This window comes from Mytilus trossulus, chromosome 11 (assembly GCF_036588685.1).
Source record: "Mytilus trossulus isolate FHL-02 chromosome 11, PNRI_Mtr1.1.1.hap1, whole genome shotgun sequence".
Lineage (NCBI taxonomy): Eukaryota > Metazoa > Mollusca > Bivalvia > Mytilida > Mytilidae > Mytilus > Mytilus trossulus.
The window spans coordinates 11,279,487-11,293,854 of NC_086383.1; the positions used below are offsets into that span (position 1 = coordinate 11,279,487).

At 30.5% G+C, this 14,368-nt stretch overlaps 1 protein-coding gene across 1 annotated transcript in view; it reads left to right on the plus strand.

Moving 5' to 3' along the window:
- The window catches only part of LOC134690728 (DENN domain-containing protein 3-like), an 81,451-nt gene that overhangs the window by 51,156 nt on the left and 15,927 nt on the right, over window positions 1–14,368 (plus strand). The window contains exons 13-16 of the mRNA XM_063550763.1: window positions 4,924–5,074; window positions 6,640–6,776; window positions 10,613–10,785; window positions 11,285–11,389. Of these exons, the coding sequence (XP_063406833.1) occupies window positions 4,924–5,074; window positions 6,640–6,776; window positions 10,613–10,785; window positions 11,285–11,389 (566 nt within the window). The remainder of the gene's footprint in view (window positions 1–4,923; window positions 5,075–6,639; window positions 6,777–10,612; window positions 10,786–11,284; window positions 11,390–14,368) is intronic.

Here is a 14,368-nt window from a genome sequence, read left to right on the forward strand (position 1 = left end):
TTTATACATGTGCAGAAAATAAACAGGTGTCTTCTATTCCGTCTGAAATTTATGGGAAAACTGAATCTAAATTTAGAACCAAATTGAAATTGAAAGTACAAATACACATGATTCATGTATGATAAAAATATAATACGTCATTTCTTCTTTTTCAAATTCCAATTTCGAAGAGATAGCAAAATTTGTTTTCTTTTATTGTGCCTGCCCATACAGAAAAAATGATCACTAGGCCAACTGCATTGCTTAACTGGCCGCCAGTTGAGGGCTAGCTGGCGACCAGTTGAGCAAATAGTTGAGGGCCAGTTGAGGGATAGCTGGATTTTTGCCATGCAAATTAGGTAGCCCTCAACTATTCAATGGTCAACTTTATGCAAATTAGTTGAGCAACGTTGAGAAAATATCATAGTTGAGGGCTAGGTGTCCAACAGTTGAGCAATTAAAGTTGAGGGCTACCTGGCCAACAGTTGAGGACCAGGTCATTAAAAGTTGAGGGCTAGGTGGCCAAAAGATTAGGGCTAGGTTATTAAAAGTTGAGGGCTAGGTCTTTAAAAGTTGAGCATTGTGTGGTAATTGCTAACTGATGTTACGACACATAGTAGAAAAAATAAATTTTAAATTGTGTATTTTTATAGCCAAAATACTGCTGAAAGATCTCCACTATCAACAGACTACATGAATGCTTGATCCTTGTTTTTTAGAAGTTATCTAGCAAATAAGAAAAGACCTAGTTTTATACCAAATTTTTATATAAGAATACTCTTATTTTATTAGTAATACTTTCTTAAACAAATTGTCTTAATAATGAAATAAACATGTCTCCTGTCTTACACATTTTGACAATATATAAATTAATGCATAAATATATTGTTTCAATTTTTTCTTCACTATAAAGTTTATAAAGAAAACACTTTAAATATCACTCTTTTGAACCAAAAGAGCATAATTATACACTAATTCAAAATGGTGGAAATCAAATCTAGTCCAATGTATTTACCAAAAGATGTTTCCAGAAATATGTGTTAAAACATCAATCTTCCTGAATCCTAGAATCGTGTCATCAGAAGAATACACTGCACTTTTCAATGTCAATACAGTTATTTGTAACTTTTTTTTATCTACATTCATTGTAAAATTCATATTCTATTCAAGAAAGCTAGAAGACATCTTTGCTTGTCATGTGCATGCTCAAACCCAGTTCAAATTTTAAATGTTTGAGGTTCTTTTGGGTATTGTGACAGTGTGATCACTTTGAGAATTGCCCCTAATAATAACTTAATTACCTAAATTTTGAATATTTGATATATCCTATAATAAAAGAAATACTGTTTGTTTTTATCTTTATGTCAAAGATTTAGTTTAAAAGTTAAAATACAGAAAAATGTATGAAAACATGTGCTTCCCTTAATTTTGCCTCAAATATTGTGTACATTTATAATAATACTTCCTGTCCATTTGCACTAAAGACTGATAAAACAGATGGCATATAACATTTATATCACCAGGTCATATTTCTAATTGCTCAACTTTTGCTCAACTATAAAAAAAAAAAAAAAATCAAAGTCTGAACGCTCAACTTTTCCTCAACTACAAAAATTTCAAAGTCTGAATGATCAACTTTTTCTCAACTATAAAAATTTCAAAGTCTGAATGCTCAACTTTTGCTCAACTATATGAAAACTAAAGATCAATTGCTCAACTTAATGGCTAGCTTCAATTGAGGGCCAGTTGAGCGACATATATCCAACATACAGTGCTAGGCCAGTTTTGAGTTGAGCTAAGAAGCTCAACACCTAGCCCTCAACTATTTTGCTTAAAACAGCTAGCCCTCAACTGTCCACCACATGACCATCAACTGGCCCTCAACTTTTTTTTCTGTAGGGGTGTGTGCATCATTTCAAATTAGAGAAGAAAAAAAATTTTGACTGAGTAACGTGTTATTCCAAATAGGTGTCAATTCAAGATTATGATTGAGTAGAAAATATCATTACAGTTAAAGAAAAGAGGTCAGGAAAGTTTTGTGGCACTTGTAGCTGTAATTTAATGTTTAGTGGAATGAGAGGTGAAATAAGTTCAGACTTTTTTAAAAAACATTTCGATAGCATTTTAAAAGATTTTTTTTTTAATTTAACGGAAGTGTACTGCAAGGGATGCATATAAACAACTTCAATGATTACCCATGGAGATCTCGCACTCGGTCAGCTCTATGCTTTTACTTAGTTCATGATAATATATCTTAATACAAGAAATGAGAAGCCCGTGGTGTACTAGCAGGGGCGGTTCCAGCCATTAAAAAAAGGGGGGCCCCAACCCAGGACAAAGGGGGGTTCCAACTATATGTCCCCATTCAAATGCATTGATCGGCCCAAAAAAGGGGTCCAACTCCCATAAGGATCTACCAATTACTTGTCCAATAATGTAAGAATTTGGAGTTTCATATCATTTACATTCAACGTTTTTTTTTATAGGATATTACTTTTTTTATTATCAACATTCACCCCCCCCCCCCCCCAAAAAAAATGTATCCGATAAAAATCGTTGAATATAAATCATTTCAAACTCCAAAGATGTGTATTATTGGACTAATAGTTTACTGGTTGTTATTCACTTTGGTTCAAGTCTTTTACTTCGCAGCATGCTATTTGTTTTTCGTAACTATTTTTTTCATGAATAATTAGATATAGGAAGATGTGGTGTGAGTGCCAATGAGACAACTCTCCATCCAAATAACAATTTAAAAATTAAACCATTATAGGTTAAAGTACGGCCTTCAACACGGAGCCTTGGCTCACACCGAACAACAAGCTATAAAGGGCCCCAAAATTACTAGTGTAAAACCATTCAAACGGGAAAACCAACGGTCTAATCTATATAAACAAAACGAGAAACGAGAAACACGTATATATTACATAAACAAACGACAACTACTGTTGTTGATTTTCTCGTTGGAAATTTTTTGCATTTTTCATATCGGGGTTTTTGTGGCCTACACATTATGTTTTTGTCCCTTTAATTGTTGAAAAGAATTTGGTTGTTTTAAAGTAGTTATTGCTTAAGTCGACTTCATTTAACCAGTGGCGGGTAGTTGACTCATTGGATGTCATACCACATCTCCTTAAATTATTGTTTTATATGAGATAAATAGGAAAGCCGTGCATTTGCATTATGCAGAGGCTATTGCTAGGTAAACCCGTGTAGCAATACAGTATGAATAATCTCCGTGCATTACACTGAGTACATTCTTGTAATATTTTATTAGGTAAATTTTTAAAGCATCGAACATGATAATTCTCATAAGGTTGCATTCTTATACAATTAATTTTACACCAGTTAATTTAAAGCATTACATATATTCATCGCTATTTAAAGCATTCCCCTACACAAATTTTATTTCATAACACTGCATGGGTATGTTACGGTCGTTATTGCACTGACTAGGTTCGTCGATCTCAAAAGGATCATATAAGGTGTAAGGGTTTTCATTTTGAATATACATGTATGAAATATCTGCGACTGGTAGTTATACCAAATACTCCAATCTTTTCTATTTAAAAAAAAATGTATATATAAGCGAGTCCTTCTTTTTAAATTCATTGCGGTCTAAAAAATTCTGAAGATAAAATGAAATGAAGCGCTTTTCTGGATTAACCTAGATAAGGGACACTAAAGGCAGAACAATTTAAAGCCACGGATGTATAAGAACTAAAATAGTTGAAGAACCATAGTATGCATTATGCTTATTGTTTAAATCCGTGTTACCCCAAGGGTGACTGGGCAAACGAAATATGGTCGCTGGGTCTTCTCCCGACCGGCATTAAAACATTTCTAGTGGCACTCCAAATTTCCAAGACCATCATCCGGGATGGCCTCTGTTATGAATAAAACTTCCTATTGTATTTATTATTAACTTGTTCTCGTCCTGAACATGCATGACATATTTGCCACTGGACGTTAAGCAGCCAACAATCAATCAATCAATTTAATTCCTTAAATGTGGATTTTTAACAAATAATGCATGGAACAAACAAATATTTTCTTATGTTACTGAAACTTCATTCAGCAAACATCATTCTTTGTCATTTATTTAAAGAAAAGGGAAAGTGATCGAGATTGGAAATTTTGTAACATAAAATATGTTTTGGCAGAGATGCGTCTTCAGCATGTGTGTAAACATGACTAATGAAATAGGTTTATGATGTAGACTATATTGTGTGCAAATCCTCAGATTAACAACATGCAGAAATGACGAACAAAAAAATATGCAGAAAAAAGGTCTACTTTTTAAATACAAACATGCAGAAGTAAGATTGAAAACGAGGTGTATATCGATCTTAGTATTAAAGCCGATCAATTCGTTCTGACAACACTGTGATAACCGGGACAAATTCATACATACATCGTAGACAAGAAATTTTTAATTCATTTTCATCAACACTTGTCATACATCTTAGACAATTGAGAAATTATTATTTCTAATTAACATAAAAACATTAGCACTTGTCGTACATCGTAGACTGTTAGTTAATGTAACTTTAGTAACTTTCCCCTAAATCTTAGATAAAAATAAAATGACTAAAAAGAATTCAAGTGAAGTGTTCACTTCACACCCTCTAGAAAAATAATGACAAGATATTATGGAACAGGTGCTTATATACTAGGGTCAAGGTCACTGGCCAGCTATGGTCTGGTGGTTATAGTTTAAACAGAGATATTACATGTAAGCTTCACTCCTCATAGAGAAGTTTAGTTAATTCATTACTTGAGACCGAAGGAGAAATATAAATAAGAATTTATAATTTTAAATTCATGGTTTACCTTTACCCCTTGAAATACACAAAAATTGGTATACCACAAATCATCATGCAATGCCCAGTATTATATATTCATATAGTAGAACTAACTATTGAATACACCTGATTATTATAGGAGAGCTCAGCTGAAGAAACAGGTATCAGTCACATTCTTACCAGGTTTACTGACAAGGAAAGAAACAAAGATCTTCAAGTTACCACGGATACAACGCAGCTTAAGAACATACATTATCAATACTATAGATCAGCTATCTGATTGTTGGCAGGTAAGCCTCTATAGATAGACTGAACACATTGCTTTTAACCTTTTTAGCACCGTTCCAATGGAACTGTGAGCTTTAGACATCACTTGGCATCTGTCGTAGTCGTCATTCATCTGGTGTAAACTATTTCAAACATCTCCTCTGAAAATACACAACCGATTCCAACCAAACTTAAGCTGAATGATCCTTAGTGTATATAGAATAAAGTTTGTGTTTTATTTTCTGTTCGTCTAAAAACATGGCTGCCATGGCTAAAAATAGAAAATAGTGGTTAAATGCAGTTTTTGGCTTATATTTCAAAAACCAAAGCAGTTAGAGCAAATCTGACAGGAGGTAAAAGTGTTCATTAGGTAAAGTTCTATCAGCCCTGAAATTTTCAAATGAATCTAATGACCAAGTGTTGGGATGCTGCCAATAAATTGGTAATTTTAAGGAAATTTTGCAGTTTTTGGTTAATATCTTGAATATCTACAAATAATTTAATATGACCAAAATTGTCAATTGACCCCTTTAAGAGTTATTGCCCTTTAAGGACGTACTTGGGTGAGTTTAGGTATAAATTAATAAATTAAGAAATTAAAATTGATACTATAAGCTGGTAGAGCATCAATTAAGGATAAAGATAAGCTAAAAATAATGCTAGGTCATGGACCTACTTTTCGAGATATTTTGAGATTGAAAATATGGCGGGAAAAGGCTGACTCGGACTTTTACCTCATATTTGCATTGGTATTATTTGAGTCGTAAAACTAAAAAAGAAAATCTAGAATCTTCTTAAACTTTGGTAAATGATCTTTCATGAGCTATTAAAAGTCTTATATGAAAAAAATAAATGGGTGTTATGGGGCAAAATATTTTACATAGTATGGTATTGAAAAACACCAGGGAGTCCGAAAATTTGATGCAAATTCAAAAACCTCACCCAAGTACATCCTTAAGGACAATTTTACACAATTTGTTACGTTTTCTAACTTTAAAAAATCTTTCTCTCTAAAACTACTGAACCAATTTTAAAAACTGCATTTTCAAACACTTATAAATAAACATTAAACCAAAAATACAAACTACGATGAAATTGGACACTTAAACTCTTATACGAAAGAGAAATGCCAAAAAATCAAGGTGAGTGATTCAGGCTCTTGAGAGCCTCTTGCTTGTGTTTTGAGCAAAATATAAAGAAGATAGAGTGTAACTGTAAACAGTAAAAAATTGTCACCAATTCAAGATCAACAAATAAGAGTTTTTTGTCAGGAAGTTCTATAATAGTCTATAATTTAGGAGAGTATACATTGTCGAAGTTGTACATAAACCTAGATGAACAACACATACTCTATAAACATGATAAAGCTTCTAGTTCAGTTTTGGATAGCTTTATTGTATGCATTATTCCCAGAAATTGCAATCATTGATACTGGTTGTTCATTATTAAAAAACATTTCTGAATTTACAGTGTTTGAAAATAATTCTTTCAGAAAAGTAATGACCTTCAAAATAATTCTTTCAGAAAAGTAATGACCTTCAAAATAATTCTTTTTGAAATGTAACGACCTCAAAAACAATTGTTTCAGAAAAGTAATGACCTTCAAGATCGTGCCTCTTACCTATATCTACGAGGAGCATTTTACCTGGCTGATCATAAAGCCATAGAGGCGTTAGGTGATTTAACAAGACTGGCAGAGATAGATATATCCTTAGTACCAGAACTGTAAGTTATATTTAGTAAAAGTTCTGATAAAAACTCATATGTGTCGAAGTAATTTCTTGGTTCTGGTAAAATCCCTGTGTGATCAATGCATGTTCACCTCTGCGTCAAACTCAATTAATTCACACAATATACGCGTTATAAACATGCTTTAACTATTTGAGGATACACAACTTTCATAAATATTTTTCAAACGTTTGGACAAAGGATACATTAATGCTTTATTTTATTTTTGAAAATAGGTATACAATTAAAATATGTTTAATTGAGTTCATAGGAATGACTGTTATTGGGGAAAGACGGCTTCAAGCCATCAATCTCCTATGGGGGTTGACCAGAGTGACATTCCCTCACATCATTCATTTTGTTTTTATAGTGTGGAAAACCCCCCAACAAATCTTACTTAGATTGAAGAGAAGGAGACCCAGAAATGAATAGTTTGACTTTTAACACTTTTTTTATACATTTTCCTTCTGTTTCTCACAAAGGAGTAGGGGCATTAAGGCCCAATTTTGGCCCAAGAAAATAAAATGTTTGATAACTATTTTAAATTGGCACATAGTGTTTAGAAATGCATAGGGTCAAGAAATATAAATGAAAAACATTAAGATTTTTATCTAATGACGTCACAATTACGTCATAATGTATACTATTTTCACAAAAACGATGAAAATACAGAATTTATGCAGTTTTCTATCTTTATTTCCGTTGAGGAAACATTGTGCGCAGCCGAGAAACAACAAAATAATTTAACAGAAGCTTTATTATAACTATTGGCATTATCTCACCAAATATAAACTTGTTTCTTGAGTGCGCACATACTTTTTCAATCTAAAATATACTTCAAATTTGATGAAAAAACAAGGAAAATCACGAAATTTAACAAAATATGCAAATTAAGTCATGATTTGTTGCCATAGTAACTTGTTCGATGTCAAATTTGTGTTGTTTTTCTTAGTACTATATTACTTAGCCAAGTTTCCAGTAGTTTAAGAATATGTATGATAACTTTTAAATTTGCAGAAATTTTTGGGCCAAATAAGGGCCTTATTGCCCCTACTCCTTTATCGTATGTTGAGATCTCCTTTACACTATTAACGTTTCTTTTACAATCCGGAAAAATCAGTATGACGAGATATTCTAAATATATCCAACCTACATTGTATTTTATAGTGACATCATTCTTGGAATGCCACACTACGCAGAAGCAGGGATATCCTTCACTGGTTATTTAACATTCTCAGAGGTCATTCACCAATTACAAATTGGTATTTGTTATATTTAAACATAATAATGTTTGCTGTAGATGATTCAAACATCAACATGCAATACTTTAATTTGTAGGTCAACAACTTTCAAAGTAAACAAAGATCCTGGGGATATATGAGATAGGGGAGAGAAATGATTTTTGTCGAGCCTTCGACTTTAGTCGAAAAAGCTAGACTAAGTGATCCTACATTCCGTCGTCGTCGGCGGCATCAACAAATATTCACTCTGTGGTTTGTCGAGCCTTCGACTTTAGTCGAAAAAGTGAGACTAAGCGATCCTACATTCCGTCGTCGTCGGCGGCGTCAACAAATATTCACTCTGTGGTTAAAGTTTTTGAAATTTTAATAACTTTCTTAAACTAAACTGGATTTCTACCAAACTTGGACAGAAGCTTGTCTATGATCATAAGATGGCATCCAGAAGTAAATTTTGTAAAAATGAAATTCCATTTTTTCCATATTTTACTTATAAATGGACTTAGTTTTTCTGTGGGGAAACATTACATTCACTCTGTGGTTAAAGTTTTTTAAATTTGAATATCTTTCTTAAACTATACTGAATTCTACCAAAATTGGACAGAAGCTTGTTTGTGATCATAAGATAGTATCCAGAAGTAAAGTTTGGAAAATTAAAATTCCATTTTTTTCTGTTTTTTACTTATAAATGGACTTAGTTTTTCTACGGGGAAACATTAAATTCACTCTGTGGTTAAAGTTTTTTAAATTTTAATAACTTTCTTTAACTATCCTGGGTTTGTACCAAACTTGGACAGAAGCTTGTTTATGATCATGAGATAATATCCAGAAGTAAATTTTGTAAAAAAAATAATTCATTTTTTCTGTATTATACTTTTAAATGGACTTAGGTTTTCTGCTTAGGAAACAACACATTCACTCTGTGGTAAACAAAAATTAAATTTAATTACTTTCTTTTACTATTTTAAATTTGTACCAAACTTGGACAGAAGCTTGTTTATGATCAAAAGCTAGTATCTAGAAAGGATTTTTTTTAATATATTGTACCTGTGTATCTGTATTTTACTTATAAATGGACTTAGTTTTTCTTTCAGTTAACATTACATACAGTCTGCAGTTAAAGTTTTTAAACATTTATTAGATTCATAAACTATCCTGAAATTGTTACCAAACTTGGACAGAAGCTTCTTAATATCAAAAGATAGTATCAAGAGGAATATTTTTATTGATTGTTTTCCTCATTATTGTTGAGCCTGGGAGTTACAGCAAAAGTAGGCGAGACACTGGGTTCCGCGGAACCCTTACAAATTTTATTCACTTTTTTTCTGTAAAAATTCTGTTTTGAGAATCTTCCTCCAATTCAGGAGCACCTCAATTTAGGAGTATTTATCCACTAAAATAAACGTTGATGTATCTAAACACTTAGAATGTGACATTTCCTTGGATAAGTAGTCTTCCATTAAAACTAAGTTTTTGTGTACCAACATAATCATTGTAATGGTAAAAAAAAGCAAAATGTATACATTCAGTGTAAGACTCAAGTTTTTAGGGACAACATCATTAGACCAATATGCATGATAAAGCAAAAATTGAAATGATTTTGTAGTTTAAACCTATTTATTCATGAAATTTACAAATATTTCAAATTTAGTATTTGGAAACAAGCTTCACACAGTTTAGGGACGACATCAAAAGTTCAATGTAGGATAAAAAACTTAATTCACATAGTTTTTTCATTGACCCCCATACCCCCAAATCGTAACTTAATTTGGGAAAAATTGAGTGGCCAATAGGGATATATGTAAAATCGATTTAGGATTAACAAAACTTGCTGCCATGTTGACCCCCACACCCCCAAACTATTTGATTTAAGTTTTTTATCCTACATCGATTCGTCGTCCCTTAAATCAATCATATTGTTTTTTTATTAGTACCTGTTTCCTTGTGATGAGAGTTGTAACTGGGAACTTTATTGATGGAAATTTAAAACTAAAACTGAATAGATTTTTCAGTCAATACTTTCTTAAGAAAAAACTTAAAAATATAAGAGTACTGTCACAATAAATGGAAAATGGCCCTTAGCCTACAGTTGAGTGGTACACAATTTAGATTTCCAAAAATATTGTAGTTGTTGTGAAATGACAGAATTCAGTTCTGCATGTTCTAGCTGTTCTTTTTTTCATTCTTCATATGATGACTATCAAAAGATAACCCCCCCCCCCCTTTTCCAAAAAAAATAATTAAATAGAAACAAGGGCCGTCTTTCCCCTCATTGCTATTCAGCTCTTTGATATTTTATTGGTTTATGATGAAATAACACAAAAAAAGTGGTGCACCCTAAACAACCTGTGTCAAATTTGTGCACCCTAAATAACCTGTGTCAAATTTTTGTTGTTATTTCTAATAGACAAAAATCATTTTACTATCATTTCATATAAATTAATTCTATATTCCATTTTAAGCCAGAGTAATCATGAAAAAACATTGATGACATCAATTCATGGTCACATGACAAAATTATGTCTATGATCTGATAGACAAAACACTGTCAGCCAATCAGAAAACTTGTTTCATCTTAAATTAAATTGATTTCAGAATGGTAAAACAAGCGTACCAGAAGATTCCAGAGGATGAAAAGTATGAGATTTTAATGAGACCAGGGATACAGCATCTCTCTGAACTGTTACATCTGGAGAGTGATGGGAACCAGTCACCAAAAGTACATACTAAGTTTGAGGAACCAGTCAAACTTCCTGACCATGACCTCAGTTGGTAGTTTTTATCATTTAGAAAAATAGGATAGAAAGTGTTATGGAAAAATATTTGTGAATATTTCATTTCAATTAGTAGAGAAACAAAAGAAGAAGAGAAAAATAAAGTTGAATTTTCTTCATTTTGATATCATTACAGTAAACTAAATTTGATATTAATGTTTTGATTCATCAGTCATAGGTTTAATATTTTGAAAGAAGTTTGAAGATTTTTCCTGATCTTATTTTTCTTATTTTTTTTTTAAAGAATTTTCATAGTTTGTGAATACAATTAGATTTTTCATATCAATGTTTAGATCTTTTACAATTTTACAATCATATCATGGTTAGTTTATTCTAGATCTGAATGGTTAGATTTTGAAGGAGCCTCCAATTACTTACTTAACTAGAGATCGAGATTTTGACCAATTTCCTAATATTTGTATGTATGGTAACAATGAGACAGAATGTTTTTTTTTTATGTTGGTATGGATAAGACAGAATTTTATTTTTTTAGATTTTGAAGAATTTCGACGATTTGTGACTATGTTGGAGATGACACAAGATATGGAGACCGTGATGAGACTCTTCCAAGCTTTAGAACTCAACCAACATAATGGATGTAAGTATCATTATCGCTATTTTCTGAATATTTGCTTTGATCTTTTTTTGTGATAATTTTTCATATCATGCTACTCATGTTTGGAAACTGGTCAGGCGTAAAAATATGCTCAGATTTTCAAAATCATTCTATTTGTCATAAAATATATCTGAATGTGTTTATTTGAAGATGATGTTGATTATAAAATTATTGTAGGCAAATTATAATTTACACAGACAAATGAATGTCAGGCACAAAATACCAAGGTTGTGTTCAATATTGTAGCTTCTACCTAGGTTATGTACACTATGACTACTTAGCCTAGCTGCTAGAAAAATGAAGATAGTCCTAATGTTCATGCTTATTATATAATTTCAGACAATAAAGTGGACATTGGAACATTTGAGACATTTAATCATTTATTGTATAATTTTTGATGATAAAGTTGACATTGGAACATTTGAGACATTTAATCATTTATTATATAATTTTAGATGATAAAGTTGACATTGGAACATTTGAGACATTTAATCATTTATTATATAATTTTAGACGATAAAGTGGACATTGGAACATTTGAGACATTTAATCATTTATTATATAATTTTAGACGATAAAGTGGACATTGGAACATTTGAGACATTTAATCATTTATTAAATAATTTTAGATGATAAAGTGGACATTGGAACATTTGAGACATTTAATCATTTATTGTATAATTTTAGACGATAAAGTGGACATTGGAACATTTGAGACATTTAATCATTTATTGTATAATTTTACATGATAAAGTTGACATTGGAACATTTGAGACATTTAATCATTTATTATATAATTTTAGATGATAAAGTGGACATTGGAACATTTGAGACATTTAATCATTTATTATATGATTTTAGATGATAAAGTGGACATTGGAACATTTGAGACATTTAATCATTTATTATATAATTTTAGACGATAAAGTGGACATTGGAACATTTGAGACATTTAATCATTTATTATATAATTTTAGATAATAAAGTTGACATTGGAACATTTGAGACATTTAATCATTTATTATATAATTTTAGACGATAAAGTGGACATTGGAACATTTGAGACATTTAATCATTTATTTTATAATTTTAGATGATAAAGTGGACATTGGAACATTTGAGACATTTAATCATTTATTGTATAATTTTAGACGATAAAGTGGACATTGGAACATTTGAGACATTTAATCATTTATTGTATAATTTTACATGATAAAGTTGACATTGGAACATTTGAGACATTTAATCATTTATTATATAATTTTAGATGATAAAGTGGACATTGGAACATTTGAGACATTTAATCATTTATTATATGATTTTAGATGATAAAGTGGACATTGGAACATTTGAGACATTTAATCATTTATTATATAATTTTAGACGATAAAGTTGACATTGGAACATTTGAGACATTTAATCATTTATTATATAATTTTAGATGATAAAGTTGACATTGGAACATTTGAGACATTTAATCATTTATTATATAATTTTAGATGATAAAGTTGACATTGGAACATTTGAGACATTTAATCATTTATTATTTAATTTTAGACGATAAAGTGGACATTGGAACATTTGAGACATTTAATCATTTATTATATAATTTTAGACGATAAAGTGGACATTGGAACATTTGAGACATTTAATCATTTATTTTATAATTTTAGATGATAAAGTGGACATTGGAACATTTGAGACATTTAATCATTTATTGTATAATTTTAGACGATAAAGTGGACATTGGAACATTTGAGACATTTAATCATTTATTGTATAATTTTACATGATAAAGTTGACATTGGAACATTTGAGACATTTAATCATTTATTTTATAATTTTAGATGATAAAGTGGACATTGGAACATTTGAGACATTTAATCATTTATTATATGATTTTAGATGATAAAGTGGACATTGGAACATTTGAGACATTTAATCATTTATTATATAATTTTAGACGATAAAGTTGACATTGGAACATTTGAGACATTTAATCATTTATTATATAATTTTAGACGATAAAGTGGACATTGGAACATTTGAGACATTTAATCATTTATTGTATAATTTTAGACGATAAAGTTGACATTGGAACATTTGAGACATTTAATCATTTATTATATAATTTTAGACAATAAAGTGGACATTGGAACATTTGAGACATTTTATTATTTATTATATAATTTTAGATGATAAAGTTAACATTGGAACATTTGAGACATTTTATCATTTATTATATAATTTTAGACGATAAAGTGGACATTGCAACATTTGAGACATTTAATCATTTATTATATAATTTTAGATGATAAAGTTGACATTGGAACATTTGAGACATTAATCATTTATTATATAATTTTAGATGATAAAGTTGACATTGGAACATTTGAGACATTTAATCATTTATTATATAATTTTAGATGATAAAGTGGACATTGGAACATTTAGTAGGAGATATTATGGACATAATTGTGCAAATCATGATACAAGCATGAAATTTGGTATAAAGGTTAACTAAATGATACTTATAAAAAATCCGCTGCTGGCCAGAAAAAAAAATCATTTTTTCAAGATGGCCACCACACATTTTGAAAATGGCGTCATAACAAATTAGCCTTTATTTGTTAATCCTTTTAATGGTGTGTTATATGTAAAATACATTGTTAGATTTGATAAAAATCAAATGACAGTTCATAGATAACGACTAGACATTACATTAATGAAACTTAAGGTGACTTCCGGTTTAAAAATGTCGGCAAACGAGTCAAAAATTTCTATTTTTTTTATTTTCTTGCAATTTTACAAGGGATTTTAATCCTTGAAAGATGTGTTATGCATAATCCAATGATTAAACGTTAAAAACAGCTCCTTAGTAGTACGACAAAACAACACATAAATGAAGAAAAATAGTGGTTTCCGGTTCCAAATTAGAGGCAAAAACGTAGAAAATATTTT